The following is a 24,845-nucleotide window of genomic DNA, read 5'->3' on the forward strand; positions in this document are numbered from 1 at the left end:
GCCGCAACAAATTATATTCTTACATTTCCCTGCAGTATAATTTGTTTATTTGGTGCTAAATGAAGGAAGAGGTGTGGCGCCGCGGCCTGGGCGACTGACGCCGGAATCTGGGGATCACGGTTCGATCGCCGGCAGCAGATTAGCCCAGCACCATGTGACTCTGGGCAATAGCTTGCTTAATCTTCCCGACGGCCCCCAGCGCCTAGAGACCCTTACGGGGATTGTTCGCGCTTTACAAATGTGGATTATTATAATAAAAGGGCTTGTATAATTCATGTTTTTCGCCATTTTTTGTATTTATTTTCCTTTTGCCACGTAATGACTTGCCCTGTATCATGAACCAAATTTACATATCACAAATATTTAAAAAAACACAAATCACAAAAAATGTTCCAAAATGTTTAAATATTGGTTTATCCATATTTAAAATTTTGGTGCCACACATTTTGGTATCATGTTTGACATTCTCATTCTATTGTGTCTTACAGCCTTGATAAAATGGTTAGTGAAGCGGCTAAATACTTGTTAGCTGATTTTAACCTACATTGTACTTCATAAAAATGTTACATCTATCTGAATTAGTTACATATCATGAGATGTTGATGCTTGGATTGTTAAATCTAATAGTAATGTTTGCAAAAAAATTCACACTTCTTGTTACTTAATAAATAGATTTCGCCATTAGGCCCCTCAAAAACTAGTTTTTCAGGAAATCTATTGAAATAAGGAAGAGGATACCCACATAAGGCATTTATTCCCATAGTGTAAAATAAACAATTCAAGGGGGACTTTGCAGGGAGCTCTTTATGCTTCAAGAGTGTCTTTGTTTAAACAAATTGCACGGACTTCTCATACATACCTCTGCCATATACTTGGATTCCTGAATGGAAAACTCCAATTCCCAGAGTTGAAGTGTATTCATTTATCCAATACTGAAATAAAAGAATAAATTCGATGTTTGCAGAGTTTATTTTCAAAACAATTGAAATTTCTTTTTCTAAGTCAGGTGGTAGACTGAAAGACTGAACAGACATTATTTGTTCAATTTGCATGGAAAGCAAAAAACAAATATCAAAATAGGTAGTAAACCTTGTGGTGCTTGGTAACAAATAATAGAATGCAAGCAGCAAGGTGTATGGCGATGGAGTACAAAACAAAAAGGTAACACTTGTTTCAAGGGAGAAGTTATAGCTTTAAGTGGTCATGGTCACTAGAGGTGCTGATTTTGGACCACTCTGAAGGCAACTAGGGCAAAGACAGATTTACCTAATTTGTCATAACATGTTCAGAGTTCCACCACAAATTAAATTATTTTGTCTGGTTATCAGCAAACTACACACAGTTGTAAAATAGAACATATTTTGCTAAAACCAAAGGATGTGAAACTAAGTTAAGAAAAAAACAGAAGGATTAGGTTTAAAACTGAAGTCATCCTTGCTAACAGAGGTACTGTGCAAGAAAAGCATCCAGGAGAAAGGATCCCAGTGCATGGAACTATTTAAGAAGTAGAGAAATCCAAAAGAAATAAGAGTAGATAAATCAATTGATACTTGTAACTTATTAAAAATGTCCCAAATATATCTGCAAAACGAAAAATTGCCCTTTTAATACAACCAAGGGGAGACTATGTAAATCTAAATAGTCCTGTTGGTACACAAGCACCTAAGGAAAATGTGTTTGACAGGAACAGAACCAGCTATTTTTTAAGGCAATTTCTTGTCAACAAAATCGATCTTTAAAGGCATTTTGACTATGCCCTTATTTTCCGGCCAATTAACAACACTTCCTTTGCATAGGTGACAATACATGTGGAGCTTAAACCAGTTCAGGTATACTCTCAACTCAAAATGTTTCCGTTGAAGTGACTACAGAGCCATCAGTAGCCTTAGACAATATTCAAAGCTTTCTATGCACAAAAATTAATAAAACGATTACAGTAAAAATCCTTAGGAAAGAAAAAAAGTATTTTTAACAACTTTTAACCTGACTTTTTTCCTCACACATGGGATGAGACAGTACTGGCAGATGACAGACAACAATTCCTGCCTCAGACAGACCTACGGAAAGAATCACTGCTAGTGATGTTTGATCTGTCCATATCTTTTAAACACTACTGATCATGAGATCCTATCTAATGACTCAAGTACCCCCAGATTTTTGTCATCTGTTGCTGGACCTGTTTGTTGGCATTAGGACTATCACTGGCTAACATGGATAATTACCATATACCCGACTGGAACATTTAGTTCCTAGTAAATGGTACTACACATACCCCAGACCTGTTAATTAAATACTACTAGTGGGTCCCTAGCACTCATTGCACCTCCTACTAAAGTAGCATTTTAAAACGTCTCAGGCTTTCCACTTGTAATGAAGTCTTCAAACTGCAGATTTAACTTGGCAAAATAAACCTTTAGGCAAGCCTAAATCTCTCTTTTTAAAACATATAAAAGTCACCCATAAAGGCTCATAGGGCGGGGTGCATTGTATTTAAAAAGTAGGACGTGTGGTTAGGTTTTACATGTTCTGTCCGTGAAAAACTCCTAAGGTTTTTCATTGTTGCAAGGCCTCTCTCTCCTATTGACTAACATTTCGTTACCCTATTACATTTAATGAGTGCTAAGTTTGATTTAGAGCCGATTGAAATATGCTGTTATCACTCAAATGAATTGCAATTTAAAACCCTCTTTAATGGTAAAGTCAGGTTTAAGTTACAATTCTGAAAACGCCACTTTTAAAAAGTAGGCATTTTCTTATCCCAACCAGCTGTGCCTTTCTGCTGGTGTCCTGGGTCATATGAATGGCTCTGCTGTTGGGGTTTGTGTATTGCTTCCAAACAGTGAGATAAAGAGGGGTTAGATGTGGACAGGATGGGCCATCCTGGCAGGATGAATGGGGGGTGAGTTGTACCCAGCCCCACTTACACTTCAAAGGGCTTTGCTGACAGTACACCCAAAGGAACCTGAACTCAGACAAGCCTTGCCTTTTGACATCCCAGACAGTTTGGAGACTTGAAAGGAAAACGGAAATAACTTTCCATAACCAGTGCTGGGGTTAGGACAGGGAGTCCCTCACACAAGAAGGCTGGCCCCAGGTATAAATATTGGACATCCAAAGCCACTCATCAGAACACTCCTGGACCTGTGGAAGTTACAGAAGGACTGCCCTGGTGCTTGAAGGACTGCCCTGCTGCTTGAAGGACTGCCCTGCTGTCTGAGAAGGAAGATTGAACCTACTTGCCTTCATCCTGGGATAAACAGAGTGATTCCAAGGGTTAGGTGGCTGACCCTCCCGGTGTCAACTACAGGGACCCAACAAGCTTCAGAAGTGTAAATCTCCCAACTAGAGGATACGGTCAAAGAGCACATTAACACCACAATACACCTTTTAGCATCTTCTATGGACCTGGCACTGCCAGTGGAAGATGCAGAAAGTGGCTCGCAAAGAAACAGATCTCCAATTTAGCCGTTTTCCATAGGGAGCAGAAAGGGAAAAAAACTGGAGGAGTCCTTGAAAATGTGTGTGACCGCAATCTATAACCACAGATAATTTCTCTCTCCATTTCATCATTTTAAACACACAGAGAGCAGGACTTCTTACAGGGGAACCCCATCCTCCCTTCCCCCAACATGATCCTTAGACAAATTAGAATCAAGTGTGAGGTGCTCTTTTAATGGAGGAAAATACTCGTTTCCTCAGACTTAATGAAAATTGGGCAACGGAAAACGTGATCTGGTGAATCAAAAAAGGCGAGAGCTTGTACTGGAGTATATGCTGATGTACCCTGCCTAGTTAAAAGTGATACTTCAGTCGAAGTCCCACTTCTTTAAAAAGCCAGACGATGCACATGGCATGGATTGAAGAGTAACACCCTCCCCCCCCCGCCCCAACTGCGAAGGATGAGGAGTCGTGAATCTAACCAGAGACCACTGTCACAGTGATAGTAAGGACAAACACGTGTTGGATGCATTTGCGGGGCTCGCAAAGACAACCAAGAACTCCCCTCCCTCATCAGGAACATTATAGAGATATCAGAAGACACTCACGAGAAGACCAATGGACCTGGAAGGGGGCACCCACTCACAAGCAAAGTCAAAGCAACAAGAGAGACAAGGGAAAGAACACCAGATGAGACAGCTGCACCTCAAATAAATTATACAGCATGACTGTCTGCATGAACTACTGATTAGGTCAATTGGGCGTATGCTACTGGGATTTGATAATTTAGGGATACATGTTCAGAGCTCCAAGGCACACTACAGTGCTCTGGACAGCAAGCAAAATGACAGAAAAAGCTGACTGCAATAAGGCCTCTACTCCAATCTGCACCCCTCCGCCCGCAATCAGAAGTTTGCATTACTGTAATCACAGAACATAGCTGAGGACTGGTAAAGTGGCAGGACCATGTTAGTTTTAATTTAAGGGGAACGGTTGCTGGGGATTACAGACCTTTCCAGAATTTGACTGTAAGCAGTTATCAAGCTCAGAGGAACAAAAAAGGAAAAGTGGGGAGAGAAAAGGAGGTTGGGAATGTTTCAGTTATTGTTCGAAATAAAAGTACTCATATCACCCAGTGGTCATGACCATAACATTGGGACAGGGACACAGTAAAGGAGAAAGGGGAACTTAATGAAATGACGCCTATAAACTACAACAAAGTAATCCAAAAACTCTTGCAGAAAAAAATAGCCTAGGAAGCAAAATTGAGACAGGAATTGTAGCCCAGTGTTTACGCTGACAAGCCCCAGACACTGTGCTGCTCTAAAAAACACACCTGATGTATGAAAGTTGAATAGGTCAATATTGGTCTGTAGCCCGTACAAGCTTCTCCCGAGAGATTTGGCAATACTTGCAAAGAATAACCCCCTTTCCAAATAGCTAAAGATAGCTTCATCCAAAAGGTAAAACATCAGAACTAACAATAAACAATGGCAGCAGAGTGTTTGAGAAAAGGTAGATGCTATACTGCTATACTCATTAAAGGCAATTCCCCATTGCATGTAATGGGAGGGGATTTCAATAGCATTGCGCTATTTGAACTAGACAGGACATTTCTTCCACTAAAATGCACACTTCACTGATTGCATCTCTTACAGTCTCACAATTTGCCAAGCTATGGCCTGTCAAACAACTGGAGGCTGAAACACCCTGGTGAACAACAATATTTATATTTTTCTGGGCCCCATACAACATGCTCCAGATCAGATCGTATATTTATCCCGACAAGGAAAAACTCCTCCTATAAGAGAACAGAATTCCTGGTGGCATGTGCATGTGTGTGTGTGTGTGTGTGTGTGTGGGGGGGGGGGGGGGAGATAAACAGGATGCCGCATCATTCTCCCCTGATCTGGACGATAGGAGTGATGGCAACAAAAAGAGGGACTAACTGGAGGCTAAAAGCATGGGAGCTATAAGGGCAAGTGATCAGGACGTACCCCATTTTATACTTCAAGGAGAATGAGGTAACTGTTGGCTCCTTAGTGAGGCTCTGGGAGGAATACAAGGATGCACTCGCGGACATAAATGAGGAACATTATTGCTCGTATGGAGAAATGCAAGACCGAGAAAATTAGAGTGGCAGATCCAAGCTCTTTAAGCTGGAAAAAACACTGACCACTAGAATGACCCTACAGCTTGTAAGGCTATTCGAGATACTCAAACAAGACTTCCAAAATGTGGTGCAAGACACGATGCATCAGCAATTCCTGGCAATGAAGCATAAATGATATATGAGATGGGGGAACAAGGAGGGCAATCTTTTGTTTTGACTTGGTAAGAGGGAGGAAGAGGCCAGATGGGTAAGAGAATTAACAGATGACATGGGTTTGACCAGAGAAACAGGTGCAGAAATAGCACGCGCGTTCTCACAATACTATAGCGCCTTCTATGAACCTGAAAACTTGACTGGGGAAAGATTAAACTAAACCAAGTAAGTACAAGTAAACTGGACTGACTAACATTAAGTGATGAGGATAGGAAAGATATGTTAATTGATATAAAGCCAGAAGAGGTCACAGAAGCGATCAAACACATACAAAGTGGAAAAAAAGTGGTCGCAATGCTATACCAGAGGAGTTACACAAAAAAAACTCAGCAATACTGGGAGCCCACCTGCCCATTCTGCAGCTGGATGGCCCTCCTCTATCGGGATCCACCTGAAATAGTTATGATCAATAGGATGATGTCCAGTTCATTCCATACGAGAAAGGGCACCCGGCAAGGATGGATACTCTCCGTGCAGTTTTTTTTGCATTGTGTTGAACCACTGGCATGCAGGGTAAAGGCTTTCACTGTAAGCCAGGGCTATCCTGCTTTGTATTTTACAACCTCATGAACCAGATTAAAGATTATCCATGTGTCCAAAAAGTACGACAAGCATACTGGATATAAAATTAACTGGGAAAAGTCCATTCTACGTAAAACCAGTGGCTGGAATATAATCCAAGAACTTCCCCAGGGAATTTAAGTTTCTAAAGAAGGGTACGAACACGTTGATATTTATATAATACCAAGGGCAGGCCTATTTATAGGAAGAAACAGCAGATTTATAAACAGATGGAATTTGCTAGAGATCCCTCCCCCTTACAATAATGGGACAATGGATTTACTTTAAAATAGTAATTTTGACAAAATTATTTTATGTAATAGGAAATACGTCCTTTCCCATAACAGAGGAGATCTTTCTGGCTAGACAGACAACCGCGGACTTTACTGTGGGATGGAGGCACCCCAAGACCAGCAAAAAACAAAACTCAGTAGGTTCACATACAATGGAGGGATTGCTCTACCAAATATAAGACCCTATTACTGAGCGGTTAAGATTCTACCAATAAATGACTGACCCTACAGTTAGACTGGAAAGATAGAGGATGGAAACACTACTATGTACTACATTTACAGTGGCAAGGGAAGAAAAAAACCTGCCTCCAGCCAGTCATCTCTGGCAGCCTGGGATAGAGCAACATCTCTTCTGGAATAGAAGGGTAACATCACAAAGGAAACACCACTGTAGTAAGGGGATATAATGAAATAAATCCATATGAGGATTCGAGGCATAGTATCGCATTGGAAACTTCAAATTAGGTGACAGTGAGGGGGCAATTTAAACCATTTTAAAGCCAGAATTGTAACTGCATTTATATAGCGCTTAATACCCCTTATGAGGTGTTGAAGTGCTTTACGGCAATTTGTACACTACCCCTGAACCCAAAAAGGTTTAGTGGTGAATAAGTATAGGCAAATAGGAGGTAATTTGAGCGGTGGACACATGAGTCTGTTTGTTGGATTGAAAAGGATAATGGGGGTGGGTGGGGGGGGGGGAGAAATAGAAAAGGGAATAGTCTAGAAAGTGTTTATTGGGAGACCATGGTAGTAAGAGGCGATTTGGGATGGGTAAAGGAGAGATGGGGGAGGGCAGAGTCTCTAGAAATGGACTAGAGAGATCATAGTAGTAAAAATGAGGTTTGGGAGGAGTCCAAGGAGGGATACATGAGGGAAGAATTTAGAAAGGGTTGTTTGGGAGATCAAAGAAGTAAAATGAGAGTTGGGGTGATACAAGGAGGGAAGAGTCTAGAAAGTGTTATTTTGGAGATCCTAGTAGTAGAATAAGGCGTAGGATGAGCCAAGATGGAGGTAGAGGATATATTGCGAGAGGTACAGGGTGAATGAAGTATAGGTTAGTGCATTCTAAAGACTCCAGTTTAAAAACAAAATCTACACTGTTGGAGTAAAGTAATAAATATATAGATACATATGTACTTCGAGGATAAAGAAAGGTAATATATCAAGATCTAAGTTGTATTTAAAAAACAGACTTTCAAGTGTTGCTGTACTTTAGGCTAATTAATTTATTTTTTAGTTTTGTTTTTTTAATATTTTTTCGGACTTTCAATAGTGAAGCAATTGAAGATAAATAATTATGATAATATTTACATATTGTGATCGATACAGAGAACATTAAGTATCTAATCAAGTAATTAATATAAAAACTATGCAGTAATCTATATACAAGTTAAGCATAGAATAATCTATGTATATTTAACCATAGGTAATATGTACATTTGTTAAGCAGACATAAAGAATATCTATATATTTAAAACATAATTATGATACATATTTATACAAAGTAATACACATCTAGATACATACATATAATCAAATTAAACGTTTATATACACAGGGATATGCTGTATATTTGTGTTGGAGTATGGTGGTTATGTAGGAAAGAGCCAACTCGAGTGGTCTTCTGAAGATACAATAGTTATCCGTGGATCCTATTTTTTTGTTTAAATATCTTTATTGGCATTTTTTTTTTTCTTTAAACATGGCTGATAACCCGTATCTATACAGAAGCTTTAGATGTGAACATCAAAAATGCAATTACCATGTGCAGAATAGCTTTAACCATCGCCATAATATAAAAAGAACACATTCACGCTATTCCAGAATACTGACATTTATATCATACTTGAACATATGCATGAGTACCTCCGTGTGCCATTGCCCACAGTCAAGCTACTTTGTAGGATTACCAATTAATGTCATTGCTATCTTTCATGTACTCATAGCACATTTTATCAAAACCGTCCTAACAGGAGCTCCCGCATGTGCACCAGGTGCATCCAGCGCATAGCCGTTCGGGTCGTATCGGCAAATTCACTGTTTAATAGAAGAAAGGACTTAGATAACTGCAGAACGCATATATCGATCACTGATGAGTACCAATAAAGCATATTTTCCAAAATATTCTAAACAGAACAAAAAACTTAACATAAAAAGAACATCTGCCATCCATGAAACCCTATTAATGTTAACCATGCATGACTGTATCTAAGTTACCATTAGAGCACTACAACACAACCGCACACACAAAGGATAACTGTCACATCGCACGTTATTCGTGGATCTTATGATTGGGGGAATGAGTTCCATAGTCTGGCTGCTTGAACAACAAAGGATGTTCCACCTATGTTATTTTCTTGTATGGTAGGGATTTTGAGGTGAGGTGCCAATCTGGAACTGAGGTTTATTTGTTGAATGTTACTTGGCGATTTTGTTCCTGATGAAAAGTGGTCCTGCTCCATGTACTGTTTTGTGGGTAATATAAAGCGGCTTGAATGTGGCAACATGTAACCAATGTAGGGCCCTCAAGGAATGGGAGATGCAGACTGTGGCTTTACATGTGCATCTGGCAGCAGTGCTGTATCCGTTGTAGTCTTTTCATGGTAGATAAAGAATCTGTGGTAGAGACATTGGCGTAAGCAAGTTCAAGAGAGATAGTGGGGGGGAAGGGGGGGGAGGGGTGATGTATTGCAGAATTTTCATAGTAATGAAGCTTAATCTTACTAATTTGTCTACTTGGGCATCCATTGATAGCTTGGGGTCCATGGTAATTCCAGGGTTTCTTACTTCCTTAGATACTTTGGGAGGCTGTACCAAATCGTCAGGCCAGTCACCGAGTGGGTAAACAAAATTCCAATCACCACAAGTTACTATTTCCATTTTGGAAGCATTCAATTTGAGATGGCTCCATGTCTTTCACTGATCAACAGCACTGATAAAATATAGCTTGCTTCAAGGTTAGCTGAATGCATTCGGTAACTGTGGGACCCGGAAGTAGGTGTGTAAACTGGCGTACCGGTGAGAGAACCAATGGTTCAGAGCCCACGCTCCCCACGGGAACCATGAGGCTTATATTTAGACTTTAACATCCGAATCATCCTTCAAGAACGGCTTGAAGGCACAACAAACTACTCTCTAATAAAGGTGTAGTACACAGAGGTTCAGGGTGTGGGTGCACCTTAGCGAGTGCAGACCCCCCATTCCTCAAATTCCTGGTCCTGACGAAAACCTAAGAATTACTAGAAAGGTTGAAACATGTTGACCACACACATACCAACACTGATATCACTGGCCATTAATACCAGTTACGATATCTATTCACAGGTTTTAATCGTGCCAAGTGGCTTCACATTAAATTATTAGGAAGCACACCGCTGACACTTAATATATCACTTTTATTTTTCATCATTCACGTTTTCACTCACCTACACACACGAAAACCCGCTCCGCTGGAATTCCAGGCGTCGAAGCACACCCTGACGGCATTCGGCGGTCAGGGTGGGACCCAGAGGATGAAGCATGTCACCAACCAGGTTGGTGAGTGATGGGTCTTTTTCCAAATAGGAAATTCTTTTGCCCTGAATTATTCCTTTCTCTATCTCTCCCCCCTTCTTTTCGATTGAATCTTTTTCGACTGCATCTCTCTCCCTCCTTTGTTTTATACTCGTAGCTGTATAAACACACACAGTTAAGGAATGCCCTGCTGGCCGAGGAGCAAATTAGTCCAAAATGTCTGAATATCCTCAGTTTTAAAACCGGGTGTTCCACTGGGAGCAACAGAACGGGACAATTTCATCCTCCTATAGGGCCACCATCAACACACTGGATGAGCTACAGGATTTGAGGGCCAGACAGGTGACAGACTTTGGGGTAATGGAAGACTAAGACTGGGAGACCGCACTGATGCGCTCTAGGGAAGTTGCCATGAAAGAAAGACTGCTCTTGAAAACTTTCACCATCAATACTACAATAAACACTGTCTCTTTAGAAAGGGATGGGCCCAAATAACTATATTTTCCTGAAATTTGACTTTGAAGAGGGCACCTTTCTGCAAACAATATAGTGATTTGACAGACTACAGGAATACTTGCATAGCAATCTATACAAGTTGCAGCACATCCTAGAATGTGAAATCCACCACAGCTTCAATTTGTAATTTTGGGGATCTCCAACGACGTGGACTTCGGAAATCTCACATAGTATCGAGGAAGCAGAGGGACTTTTATGGGATATGTGTTGGTGCTGAAGTCTTGAGTCATAGGGAGAGAAGAGGGGCGAGATCTTTTAGTTCGACAAAAAGGTTAATATGATGCTTTGTCTTAAATCAAATCACTTAGCAACTTTAAGTACACTGTTAAACAGCTGGGAAAGGGAAACGATTTGTGTACTGATTTTAAATTATCTATCATAAAACAAAAAGATTAAGTAGAAACAGTACAAAAAAAAAATGCATGGGTGGAGGCTGACATAGAAGAAGCTGGCTGGAAGACCCAGGTAACCATATACACAGAGATCACAGATAAAAACACATGTATGCCTCTTTCGGGACCTTGTCCAAAGTAGCTTATTAAGATGACCAAGTAGTATCTCTTTTTTTTAGTATAATGACTGCAAATGATCAACTGACCCATGGATGTTATCACAGCTTATGCATGTTGTAAGAAAAAAAAAAAGAAAAAAAAAAAATCAATAAAATTGAAAAGAAAAGCAATGCCGTGTTGTAAAGTAGAATCCTACCATGCCTGCGTAAATCCATCATAGCCTTTTGGTAAACCCATTAAGGTACAGGCCAATGGGTTTTTACACACTGCATCCAAATACAAAGGGTCTGACCCACCAAAGCCCAGAAAAGAAAACCTTAATTGATAGAATCATTTCTACTTTTGGTCCAGACTGATATTTTTACGGGATTCACATAATGTTTCCAGAAACACTCCAAGTCTATAACACAAAGATTTCCTGTAGTACTCTAATGTGTTAAATTTACTTATGTGGATTCCCAAGTAGACATATAGATCTGCAACCTTAACCGACGCAAGAGTGCCAGTGCACAGTAATTTGTTTTCTCCAAGAGGAAAGGCCACTTCACCTACAAACAAAGAAGGTTTTCTTTCCATTCCCACAATGAAAACACATTTTAAAAACGAAAATTTGCTTGTGCTTAGAAGGCTAAACACTACCAGCAAGAGATATGTGAAAACTCACAAACATGTGATGCTGTGGGAGTTCACTTACTTTTGTATGGTGCACCACAAAAAAAAACTACAATCACGCTCCTAAATTTAACCCCTTCCATGCTGGACGGATTCCCCTGCTGTGCTGATCTTTTCCTGCGCGGGCGTGGTCATGACGGAACGGTTCCGTCATGAGCACAGCTCAACCGTGGCTCATGACGGAACCGTTCCGTCATGAGCACCGAAGGGGTTAAGCTGTGAATGGATTAAATTTACCACACTCCTCAGTATAAACGTATTATTCCACAGATCTGGATTAGAGATTCAGGACTGGGAATTTACGAACACCACATGTTTTTGAGGATTCAAAATATACTCTGGTGAGTAAAATGTTTAGTGAATTGGGCCCATAGGTATCAAACCCTCAAACTGAAACAGGCTGCAAGAAACTGTTTACATGCAAAGATTCCACAGACTTGTTCTTGACACTCAATGAAGGAAAATAAGGTGTAAAAACAAATTTCTGCAGTTCAACTTAAATTTTCCTTTAGGGAGTGGGAGGCTATATTTTGCATAAACAGTGTTTTAATACTCTTGACGGGTAACATTCCTGAAAATTACCCTTTCCTCTTCATCAGGGAAACGGATTACTATTTGCTTTACTAACACACAGTAGCTGAAGTTTCTAAATGCTGACGGATGGGGAGGTCTGATAAAGACTAATCCAGGAATAAGATAGGATTTTGAAAAGGCTTTAGAAACATGGTTCACCACTGTTCAAGAAACATATTTGAAAGAAGCAAATAACCCTGCAAGATGAAAATATGCAAATGTAATGAAAACGGTGACCAAAACTAAGCAGGTTTACATTTAGGCCAGTCCGCATGCACTTGCAAAACATGGCTTCTGCTACGTGGATATGATATTTGATTATCAAGGTAACTACGGCCTGCAAGACAAAACAATTATTTATCAGTAGAAGAGATTAAATGTATGACATAAGGTATAGTTATCAAATACTACAATCACACTACGGCAGGGTGACTATTGCGATAGTAGTAGTAAATCATATTCACACCTGTTCACCCAGATTTCAAGAAAAAGCAAAGCTCACTTTGCAACCAACAAAGACATTTGTCAACATGATATTTTCCACCTTCGAGGTCCTAGCCTTTGAACCAGTGATGATCTGATAAAATGGATGACTATTATGTTGTGGCTGGCGTGTCATGGCAGTCAGAAGGACGCTACATCACAACGCCAGTGATAATGAAGAGGTGTGTTAGAACTTTGTTGGGGCTCTATGAAGAGTAGAGAGGAAAATGGTTGGTAAAGGAGTGATGTGGACTAACAGTAACTGAGGTGGTTACTGAGAACCGGGGACCAGACAGAACACTGAAAGAAGAAGAACCAAGCAGATTCCATGTATTTCTCATTTAGAGGTTTTGTTAAAGCACCACTACATTTCATATATGGGAAATTTCATAAGAATGCGACTGGAAGGGCCTCAACTGTGCCAGCATTGGAAACACTGATGATCCCTAATAAGGGCGACACTGGTCATGGGCTGCATGTGTTCCGGCTCGGGACAACCTGGCCTGGCAGTTAAGACTGGACATTTCTACTTGAGCAGGGTAAAGACTGATCAGTATATGTCTGGGTCCAAAAAGATGGCATGGTGTGCAAAATAACAATGGACTGGGATGCGACAGAGTAATAACCAGTGGCGGAGATTAATTCAAGCATTCCATCTTTCACTGTTTTGCATACGTCAGGGCATTTGACCCGAGAACAGCGCCAGCTTTGAAGCAAAAGTTCTGAAATGTCAACTTTGATAGCATCAAAACTGCCACACACACAAAAACAAGCATTTGCATAGCCAAAAGGTCTGATGTTGGCTCCTGGCCTTTTGGCTTTTGACAATGCTTGTTCTATAGTGTCATGTTTTCAAAAGTGTTATTGTAGGCAAACCTGCAGAACCCTCGTCAACCTAAATAATGCAAACACTGGCTAAAAGCAACAAGCATTTGCAATGCAATAGGTCTCGCATTTGTTGGAGTTGGAGCTATTGACATTGTAAATGCCAATGTTTGTTAGTTTTGTTTTTTAAGTGGGGTGATAATTTAAATAAACAAACAAGGAACATATTAACCTGTAATAATGTACTAGAATCTGTTGGAGGAATATGGTTAAAGACCAGTGTGCACACTGATGAGAGGCATTCGAGTCCAGGACAGTGTCTCCTATAAATGAGCAGTGCGGACCCTGAGTAACAGTCTCTTAATCATGCAGTTTTGCCATCTGCACTAGTCCGGTTATCATCAGCGCTATTCTTATTATTGTCATCGGCACCAGTCTCGTTATCCTCAGCGCTATTTTCGTTGTCATCAGCACTAGTCTCATTGTTATCATCAGTGCTATTCTCATTGCTGTCATGAACACTAGTCCCATTGTTATCATCAGTGCTATTCTCATTGCTGTCATGAGCACTAGTCCCATTGTTATCATCAGAGCTATTTTCATTGTTATCACCACTAGTCCCGTTCTACTCTGGGCTATTCTCATTGTTGTCATGGGAACTAGTCCCATGGTTATCAGTGCTATTCTCATTGCTGTCATGAGCAATAGTCCCATTGGTATCATGAGCGCTATTTTCATTGTTGTCATGGGCAGTAGTCCCATGGTTATCAGCGCTATTCTCATTGTTGGCATCAGCACTAGTCCCATTGTTATCATCAGTGCTATTCTCATTGTTGTCAGGAGCACTAGTCCCATTGGTATCATCAGCGCTATTCTCATTGTTGGCATCGGCACTAGTCCCATTGTTATCATCAGTGCTATTCTTGTTGTTGTCAGGAGCACTAGTCCCTGTAACAGTTACCCAAGTATAAGGTCCATGGCTAGCTGCATATCTGATGGTCACTGATTTACATTGGTAAAAGGCTTCTGCTCCGGTCCACCCCGCCTGTAGCACAGCGCCTCACTGTGAGGACAGATGAGGTGTTAAAAATCAGAGAACAGAAAGCGCGCCAGCAAGAAAGTGGATGAGGCACATTCGGGCTAATGAAGTGTCCGAGACCAATGTAATAGGAGGCAGAGAAACACTGAAGGCAACGCATCTCCAAAAAGATCGAACAATAGGAACCGGTGCATCGCACACTTCCAGCTGCACTCACAGTTTTAATTGCATTTACATACCACTTACTACCCGTGGCGAGGCGTCGAGTTATGCATGACATACTAAATAGCCCATACTCTCTCTCAGAAGTCACCCCACTTAAATTTACTGTCACTACCTTCAAACACTTGTACAGAGTTCCGCAGTCTTAATATGGCTCGCTCTACTGCACCACGCTTCCCTGTCAAATGAATCCCAAAAAAGAAGCCTGCGAGTGGTGCGCGCGCCACAGCGAGACATGTGCTTTAAATTATCGCGCCCGTGTCTGGGCACGATAAGTGAAACCACATGGCATTTGATGCGCGTAATAGACACCAATAGACCATGGGCGGAGCAATGCGCCTGCCTTTGGCCTATTGGGTGCTGTCTTAGTGAAAAACACGAACGCAAAAGGCCAATAGCGGGACACAAAAGGAAAAGCACACGCATGCGTGTGCGATTCCTAGGGCACTCTGAAACCCCATTTTTAGCTACTAAATGTCTTGTGCTGCGCACTGCACCGCTAGGCGCGAGACCTAAAATTATTTTGGGGTTACAAAGCACACATGGACATAGTAGTCCAAATGGAACTACATGTGTGTGGACATGCTCCATGAGAAAGGACAGAATGCCATCACTTACGGTGGTTAGCCAGAGGTTAAGAGGGGTGACCTACTGCCTCATACTGTATGGTGTAGAAAGTGGAAGAAAAATGCTAAAATAGGATCTATGCAGCGGCGGCTCCTCCATAGGGGCGTCGCCCCACTGCTTTCTCGCAGAGCGAGAACCAAAACCATAAAATGGTAAAACTACCATTTCATGTTTCGGTTTCTTGCAGTGCGAGAAAGCAGAAGTGCCTGGAGTGCATGTTTGGGGGCGGGTGGGTGGGCGTTCCTGCTCGAGTGCAGGGGAGGCGTGGCTAGCCCACTGTCTTGGGGGCTGACTGGAGGAAGCAATGGGAGGACTCGGAAGGTAAGTTTTTAATTTTAATTACATCTGCCATAGCGTGCACACAGTCGAGGGGGGGGCGCTCTTCACGTGCCTGTAACAACCTTCACCAAGGCTGCTTTAATCAGTGATTGCATTTTTATTGCTGCATACCAATCACTAGCTTGTAGAAGGCGCTGAGACCATCTGTTGTCATATTAAGTCGGAAAATCAGCTAAGTCCTAATTTTCTAATTACCAGAACAAGCTCAAATGTTGCCGTTGCCCAGTGCTGTCCTTAATTTTGCTAAGTTTGAGCATCTAAATGTGTCATCTGGTGGTTCGGAGACGGAGTTACCCGGAAATATTTAAAGCGGCGCTAAAGTCACTGCCACCCCCGGCCATGCCATATTGTCTCCCCCCAGGAATCAAGTGTGAACCCGCTACAAATTAATAAAACGCAGTCGTGAAATCCAGAGCTCTGCCGACCATGAATTTAATTATTTTGCGGTAACCTGTCAACAGCTCATGAAAACAACCGGTGGAAAGTACAAATTAATTACCAGATAATTGTGTGTGCTTTAATTATGCGGAGTCCATTCAGTGGCGCTGCAAACAACCTCTAAGTGCCGAGTAATAATGGAAGCTGCGACAGAGACTAACAGGTTGAGGGACGCACACAGGCACCCCTACGATTTTAGCAGGTCAGTGCATGAGTGGTGGTATTTTATGGTGGTATTTTATTTTTAATGATATTTCCTTCTCCGCGCAGCCCAGCGCTCGGAAAGGGCTTGAGTGTCAGCATAGACTGCCCTGTGTTCAGCTGCTCTTCGTCCCACCCCGCCGGTTGCCTGCTCTCGGAGCTGGCATCTCAGTTAAATACGAGCAAAGTGATGTTCATAGTAAAAGGGGATGGGGCGAAAAGGCATGTCCACTTTTTCTAACCGATAAGCGACCCTCTGTGAAAAAAGTTACGTTACTCTGTTTTGGGCAGCGAAAAAATGTGAGAGCGCAGATTTGTGCAAATTCCCTAATGAAGCAGTGGAAGCACGCTCACTTACACAAGTGGGTGTGCACGGAGGGCTAGCGTGTTGTGGCTCTAACACAATAACGTGGCTCTCAAAAAGAGAGCTTATGCTAGTCTCACACGTGTGTGCGTGTGGCCATGTGTGCATGTATACGTGGGTTTATGTAAGTGTCTGAGTGTGTCTGTGTGTGGAGAATGTGTATTTGCGTGAATATGTTTGCCAATGTTTTAGATTGCCTGTATCGGTGTGTGTGTGAGTCTGTGGGGGTCGGTGTCAGTTTCTGTGGCATGTTTGCGTGGCTGTGTCTACGCGTGTGAACGTGGGTGACCGCTGCTTGCGTCAGTGAATGTGTGTGGGTCTCTTACCGCCAATAGAATATTGGTTTCTTTTTGCGCGCCTAGGATGTCAGCAGAGCAACTGATAGACAGTTTTGCTGTCACTCTTTGTTAGAACAGATTCACAATTGTTTTATTAACCTTCCTGATTTCTCAAATTTGCTTGAAGATGCACCATTTGCCCACTCTTTCAAAATTTTCCTCGGGGGAGGACCCCCAAACCCCTCGCAAGTGGTTCGGGCTCGCTCACTACAGTGCCGTACGACAATTCTTGTATGCCTCAACACTTTCAAATGTCACCAGCCGCCACTGGATATATGTATACTTTTAGAAAAATCAAAATGTCTTGGTTAGCGCCAGAACTATTGATCACCAACCAAGTGTCACACATCTGTAAAAGTACAGCAACTAAACTTTCACAGTAAGAACATTGAAATAAAAACCCTGCAAAAGTAAGTCTGACAAAGAAAATTATTACTTATACTTGTTTATTTTCGCCTCAAATGGGATAATCATAAGTTACTAACCACAGGATACCAACAGATCAAACAATTTGAACTTTTACATTTGAGCACTCAAATCCAATGGAAGTGGCACAGTGAATAACATGCATCTATATCTCATATTACACTTTAGCCAACGTCGTACTGTCCCAGACATTCATAGCTCCATCAGAAATAAAAAAAAAATAGTTCAATGGGCTTTGCTTTCCTCCCTGCAAAAGGGCTCTGCACCGAAATAAAAGCATATTGATTGCAAGCTATCCATCTACGTTAAGCCATCCCATTACTGCCCTCACAAGTGTAAAAGAATATTAATGAATATCAAGGCATTGAAAAGGTTTTAAAAACTGCCTCTTATTCACATTTCTTAACATTTGCAATTTTTGCAGTGACCCATATCTATGGCATCGCACGGCTGATGCACTTTGATGAGCCAATACTATTCCCTCAAGTATAGGCTTGGCCCTTGATGGAGAGCATAGCAGAGTTCCTCCAACACACTCCCCGACACCTCCCTCATCGGCTCTGCTCTTGACTGCTGGCAAGCCAACAGAAAGCTCACCTTTCACATCACAAGTACAGCTTCTATTTATAAGACTTGATCAGGGGTATTCGTTTCACATCCATGTTCGTTTGGAGCCCGCCTCAAGAAACGCTGCAAGGAAACAAGGGGGAAACCATCTACTCTGTACATACACTACTGTGTTGATAATTTCTACAAAGCCTTTTGCCACGATAGGTTCACCACATAGTACCAAGTAATAATATTTCATTACACAGATATCCTTAACCTATTAATATCTCTAGTTCCATCATGCTGTTGTGTTACTGTAGGTAAGGCTGTGAAGAACCCCCTACTATTAAAACAGCAGAAACAATAGTTAGCCAATAGATTTCAAAGATATGGAGATGTGTCTTAACTGAGATCCTCTTTCTAAATGTTCTCATGCTTAGACCATTTACCAAACCAACAACTATTGGAATCAGCAAAGGATGAAGGACATTAACACTTAAGTGTTGTGGATTGTGGGAAGGGATGTAGCTAGTACAGCAGATGCAGTAGCAGTGGGGGCCAGTGTGCAAGTGGTCCTCTGCACCACAGTTATGGCTGTATTTTACTACCCAACTGAAGACTTCCTCTATAGCATCAAGTCCGAGGGCACCCTTGATACACAAAGGAGACTTCCTTAGTAGGAAACCAGACATCGTGAACTGCACCTACCTGCTGGGAGACCTCTTCTTGCTGCCAGCGCTGTTCCTACCGTCCCTGGGTGCCTCCCTGCTGTGCGTCTCCGCCGCCGCCATTACCTTCCGCGGCCGAGAGCGGGGGGAGACTACAGCCCCCAGAGTCCTTTGCGGGCATTGACGGCATACACGCGCCCGGAGGCATAAAAGCCGGTCGCTCCTTCCTGAGAGCGGGAAACCAGACATCGTGAACTGCACCTACCTGCTGGGAGACCTCTTCTTGCTGCCCTGCTGCCAGCGCTGTTCCTACCGTCCCTGGGTGCCTCCCTGCTGTGTGTCTCCCCCGCCGCCGCCATTACCTTCCGCGGCCGAGAGCGGGGGGAGACTACAGCCCCCAGAGTCCTTTGCGGGCATTGACGGCATACACGCGCCCGGAGGCATAAAAGCCGGTCGCTCCTTCCTGAGAGCGGGAAACCAGACATCGTGAACTGCACCTACCTGCTGGGAGACCTCTTCTTGCTGCCCTGCTGCCAGCGCTGTTCCTACCGTCCCTGGGTGCCTCCCTGCTGTGTGTCTCCCCCGCCGCCGCCATTACCTTCCGCGGCCGAGAGCGGGGGGAGACTACAGCCCCCAGAGTCCTTTGCGGGCATTGACGGCATACACGCGCCCGGAGGCATAAAAGCCGGTCGCTCCTCCCGCATCGCGGGACGCTGGTCGCTCCTCCCGCATCGCGGGACGCTGGTCGCTCCTCCCGCATCGCGGGACGCGCGCGGGCGGCGGCGGGACAAGGGCGGGACAAGGGCGGGACAAGGGCGGGACAAGGGCGGGACAAGGGCGGGACAAGGGCGGGACCGTCTGTGGCCGTCCGGGGCCGGAAGAGGCCGGGCTGGGCTCACCCCCTAAATTGTTGGTATCTCCATAACCGGCCCCATACAGGTACTGTTGTTGATCCTTGTGATTTCCTGCATATTATAGAGGTTGTGGACTGGGATCGTCAGTAGCGGACTAATCTCCACGGCAACTTTCTCTGAATGTAAGCACGATAGAGTGCGGGTTATTCTGCGCTATTTTTTGGACTGTTGAACTTGTCTCAGGGCTTTCTTGTGATTCTAGGTATAGCCCTGTCCAGTAATAGTTATGCCAACTCGCTCCGGGAAAAGTCTGAGGGGGAACGAGGGGGTATGGTGGGCACCATGGATCAATTTATTACGCGTGTGGCCAATGTCATTGACAAGGAAATCATTATGGCTGAACGCCGGCTATCCCAAAGTCCGTTTACTGATAGGCGCTCATCGATTGGCCAGCTAGCCCAAATATCCTCCCCGGACTGAACTTCGCTGCCCAACGCCCCCCACTCCTTAGATCACCCTCGAGTTGCGGCCTTGAGGGCCAACATCGAGGGCCTCGAAAGCCTGACAGCCACGACACTCAACACCCAAAATCAAGTGGCTCCCATCCCAGCAGTAACTAAGTTAGGCACTCTTTCCTCCTCCCCACATTTGGTTGATTCCACCATTTCCCTAACTTTGCCTTCTATGGCGGACACTTGGGTTCAGGCTGAAATCCATCCGGCCACTACTGAGAGTGCAAGATCCGCTACCCCCCGGATAACCAGACTGTTAAAGAATCGTAAGAACAAGAGGCGGGTAGGCGTTAGGAGGGGTGATCTCAATAAAGTAGTGGAAGGAGCACTTAGATCGCTTCAGGAAGAAAATAATCTTGAGGGGCCTGCTGCTATTGTGTCCAAATATTCTGCTGCGGATAGTGCAGCGACTTTCCCCCTAGATTCCCTCCCCACTAAAAAAATGGAGGATATAATAAAATCCTTACTCCTTCCAGTACTTGACAGAATTAAAGGGCTAACTGAGCGTGTGGATAAGTTGGAACAGACAACTTTAGACAACTTTTTTTCCCTAAAATCTTTCATAAAAATGCAGTTAAAGACGAGGGAAGAAGGACTTGGTGGGGGGGGGGGGCATGACGGCAATACGCTGTCAACAGCTCTATATAGCTCAGCAACCTCCACCGACAGGATACCAGTTGGGTTGGAAACACCTAACTGTAACCTGTACCCTACTGTGTTAGTGGAGGATACTGTCAGTCATCCAGTTCACACCTCCCACAAGCATGTGGCTAAATCTAAGACTCCCAAGGTTCCAAGCCATATCTCAGGCAATAAGATGACACGCCCCTTAGTCCCGGTTGGCTCAGGCGACGAAAATGTATTTAGCATGTCTACCCCGCCAGCAGCTCGTAGTATAAATGAGACCCCAACCGCTAGTTCAACTGGAATTGCAAAGGCAAACACAGTGGAGCCTGATGAGGCCCCTTCCTTAAGCGGGTCCCCAATATAAATCTGCCTCCAGATTGCCAGCCCTATGTGGTTGTGCTGACTGGTGTACCGGTCCTCAGCCCGGGCAAGAGTGAGCCCTATACTGACTTGTTTACCAAGACTCTATTCTGGCTCAAAGGGAATAGACCCCTGCCCGAGTCATGGGAGGGCCGGATAATCCATGTACGCAGAGTGGGTTGGATTGGAAGTAGGAAAAAATCCACCAAAGGGGATTGCATTATAGTGAACTTTGAAGATCCAAAGGTTGCCAGCTACATATGTAGGGGCTCTAGGAAGGGAAATAGCTCAGTAAGCAGCGTGGGCTCAATCCATACCCGTGATCTTAGTTATTTTAATCCTCCTAACCCGCTCGTGAGACAAAGTGGACTCCACACGAGGGAGAGCTGGGACAGCTACCCTTCCCGTGGTAACACTTCTAAATTCAGCTTATTCAACATAAACTTCAGCCAACCACAGGTTTGTCCTTGGCAAGGCTATTGACACACAACTTGCCCTAGACATGAGTGCCACATTGAAGCACCTGGTGAATTAGCCATCGGTAACTCTCCCATAGGAGATCAATTGGGGAGTCCTTCCACTTGTATTCTCCAGTCTCTACCGATCCCGTGCGGACACTCAGGCTACACATGATTCTAGTAGGGGTTCGCCCACTAAGAGCCTCTTGACTACTTATGACGTGGCTCCACTTGTTGGTGATGTAAACAATATTACTAACTCTATTCTCACTACAAGTGCATTAGCCCCAAGTCAGGGAAAGGACCCAACTGCGCCTTTGAAGGTAGCCAGCTGGAATATTGCCGGTTTAGAGAGAAACTTAGCCATCCCTGATTGGAATGCATTTATTGAAACCTTTGGGATTTGCCTGTTCCAGGAAACTTGGTGCCTGGAACCACAGCATAAGCTGGGCTTTACTACCTATTTTGTTCCAGCTGTTCGACCCAAGGAAGGCAAGGGCGCCCTTCCGGTGGGCTTTTAATTTGGGTGAGCATTTCCCTGCGGTGTTCTATTAAATGCATTGCCACTATTTCCCCGGATTTACAGAGACTCTCACTTCGAGGCCCGTGTGGAGGGCCGGAACTTGAAATACTTAATATTTATGTTAGAGGCTCTAGGGGTGGAGGATCTATTCTCTCTCCAACCGGCATTGATGAGGAACTTACAAACTGTGGCTCAAACTCCCTTGTCCTATTAGCGGGGGATTTTAACTGCACTTTCGAACCTCTTGCAGCGGAGGATGTGCTGGGTTATAGAGATGATGATGCAAGAAGAGGCATTCCGCCCCTGTCAATTGCTCCAATCAAAAGATGGTCTCAAAATGCTATAGACCTCAATGCGCTCTGTCTGGAATACGGACTGAGAGCTACCAATGGCAGATCAAAGTCTGACCAAAAAGGGGGCACATACATTCAACAGAATAGGCCATTCCTCCAGGATCGACTACATTATGTTGAACTTTTGCCTGTGGTCCTTCTTGGTGGATATGGAGGTCCGCCCGTCTATAGACAGTGATCACAACCCCTTACTCTTGTCTTTGTCCCCCTTGTGGAAGGGCAGCCCTCCTACCCCAATTCCTCATGTGTGGAAATTATCACACGAAGTATGTCCTTCTAACTGCGGCAGGCGCCTGAAATGGAAGACCTTTATTGGCAATGAGGCCAAGATGCGGGAGGCACAATCCATAATGGCTAATATCTCACCGCGCCTAGACTCCCCCTCCATCAGTGCACTAGAGATATCTGCAGTTTTTGTACAAACCACAAAGGCTATAGGGGAGTTATTTATAGCCAAGAATGCGGGCAAGGGGGCTAAGAGAGATTCAAGGAAGGGCCCACGCGGGTGGTTCTCAGATGCTTGTCGAGCGGCCAAAAGGGAACTATTAAAAGCAGTAAAAGCTAAGAATAGAACCCTAGTATGTGCAGCCAGGGGCAACTACAAGAGGGCACTAATAAAAGCAAAGGCAAATTGGGAAGACCAGTTTTGGCGCGACCTCAAAGCCGCAAGCACAAGGAAGGATGCAAAGGGTTTTTGGGACCTTTTGAGATCCAGGGAGAAACCTGCGGACACAATGATTACGTGTAATGTACCAGAGAGTGCATGGGTTGACCACTTCACTAAACTTTACTCAATGGCTCAGGAAGCGGGGGTTAGCTTGAGTGTTCGACACCCTTACGACTCTGCCCAATTTAAGGATGAGCTTCTGTTTACACCCAAGGAAGTAGAGGGGGCAATAAATAATCTGGTCCCCAACAAAGCAGCAGGTCTGGACGGCATTCCCGGAGACCTGTTACGCGCCAATTCAGAACATTGGGGAAAACTCATCTCTGCCCTATTAAATTCTAATTTTGAAGGGGCAACTTTTCCGACTTCATGGAAGGGTGCTGAGGTCGTCCCTATTTTTAAGAAAGGCTATCGGAACGACCCAGCTAATTACCGTCCAATAAGTCTTTTAGATACCTCACAAAAGGTGGCTGGAAAGGTAGTTCTAACCAGGATATTGCAGTGGGTGGAGGATAAGGGCATTCTCTCTGACTTTCAGGCAGGGTTTAGATCAGGCATGGGGACAATAGAGCAATCCTTTCGACTAATGATGCTTTACTGGAAGGTTGTTCTTTTGGCCAAGGGCAGTCTATACCTTGCCTTTATAGACTTGCGGACTGCCTTCGACCTAGTTCCCCGTAGCCAACTCTGGAGAGTGCTAGACGAACTGGGTATCCCACCCTATCTGTTAAACCTGTTAATAAATCTTCACGCGGACAACTTTGCACAGATCAGGTGGGGTAGCCAGGGGCAAAAAACAGCATGCATCCCTGTAAATAGAGGGGTACGCCAGGGATGTGTTCTTGCTCCTACCTTGTTCTCCTTATATGTTAATGGAGTGGTGGAGCACCTGCTCCAACACCCAGCAGATGCACCATCCCTGGCTGGCAGAAGAATACCTACCCTTCTATTTGCAGATGACACCCTCCTGATCTCAAAATCCCCGGCAGGTTTGCAGTCTATTAACTAACTTTAAGTCTTTCTGTGATGCGAGAGGGTTAGTTATTAACACTGCAAAGACCAAGTATTTGGTCCTCAATCCCCCTAAAAAACTGGCTAAACCACCGACCTTAGATTCTGTCGCTCTGGAGAGAGTCTCAGAGTTCGATTACCTGGGTGTCCGACTCGGTGACTATGAGCTGGAATTGCCACCTTCAAAAGATGTTGTTGACCCATAAGAGGGTGGTGGGTGCCTTGCTCAAGGAACACCGCGCTTCATCCATAAAACCCATCGCTGCTGTTCTGGACATTTACAGGGCAAGGGCTGTTAGCGCTGCTCTATATGGGGCCGAACTCTGGGGGGTTCAAAAGGTAGATCTTCTATCCCGTTCGGAAAATAAATTCCTTAAAGATCTAATGGGGCTTCCCTATAGCACCCCAACCCTCCCCTTGTTTCTAGATACGGGAATTCGCCCACTGAGCGATCAAGCAAAGCTTCGCCCTCTCCTCCTATGGGCAAGAATATGGAGAACACCAGAATTATCCAGCTACGCAGACGGCCTAACCGACGTGCTGGGTTCATTAGC

General features: G+C 43.9%; 1 protein-coding gene across 1 annotated transcript in view; it reads right to left on the bottom strand.

The window, feature by feature from the left end:
• Positions 1-24,845, bottom strand: part of DESI2 (desumoylating isopeptidase 2) — a 171,307-nt gene that overhangs the window by 124,319 nt on the left and 22,143 nt on the right. The window contains exon 2 of the mRNA XM_085611392.1: positions 860-932. Coding sequence (XP_085467518.1) covers positions 860-932 — 73 coding nt within the window. The remainder of the gene's footprint in view (positions 1-859; positions 933-24,845) is intronic.

This window comes from Triturus cristatus, chromosome 6 (genome assembly GCF_964204655.1).
Source record: "Triturus cristatus chromosome 6, aTriCri1.1, whole genome shotgun sequence".
Taxonomy (NCBI): domain Eukaryota; kingdom Metazoa; phylum Chordata; class Amphibia; order Caudata; family Salamandridae; genus Triturus; species Triturus cristatus.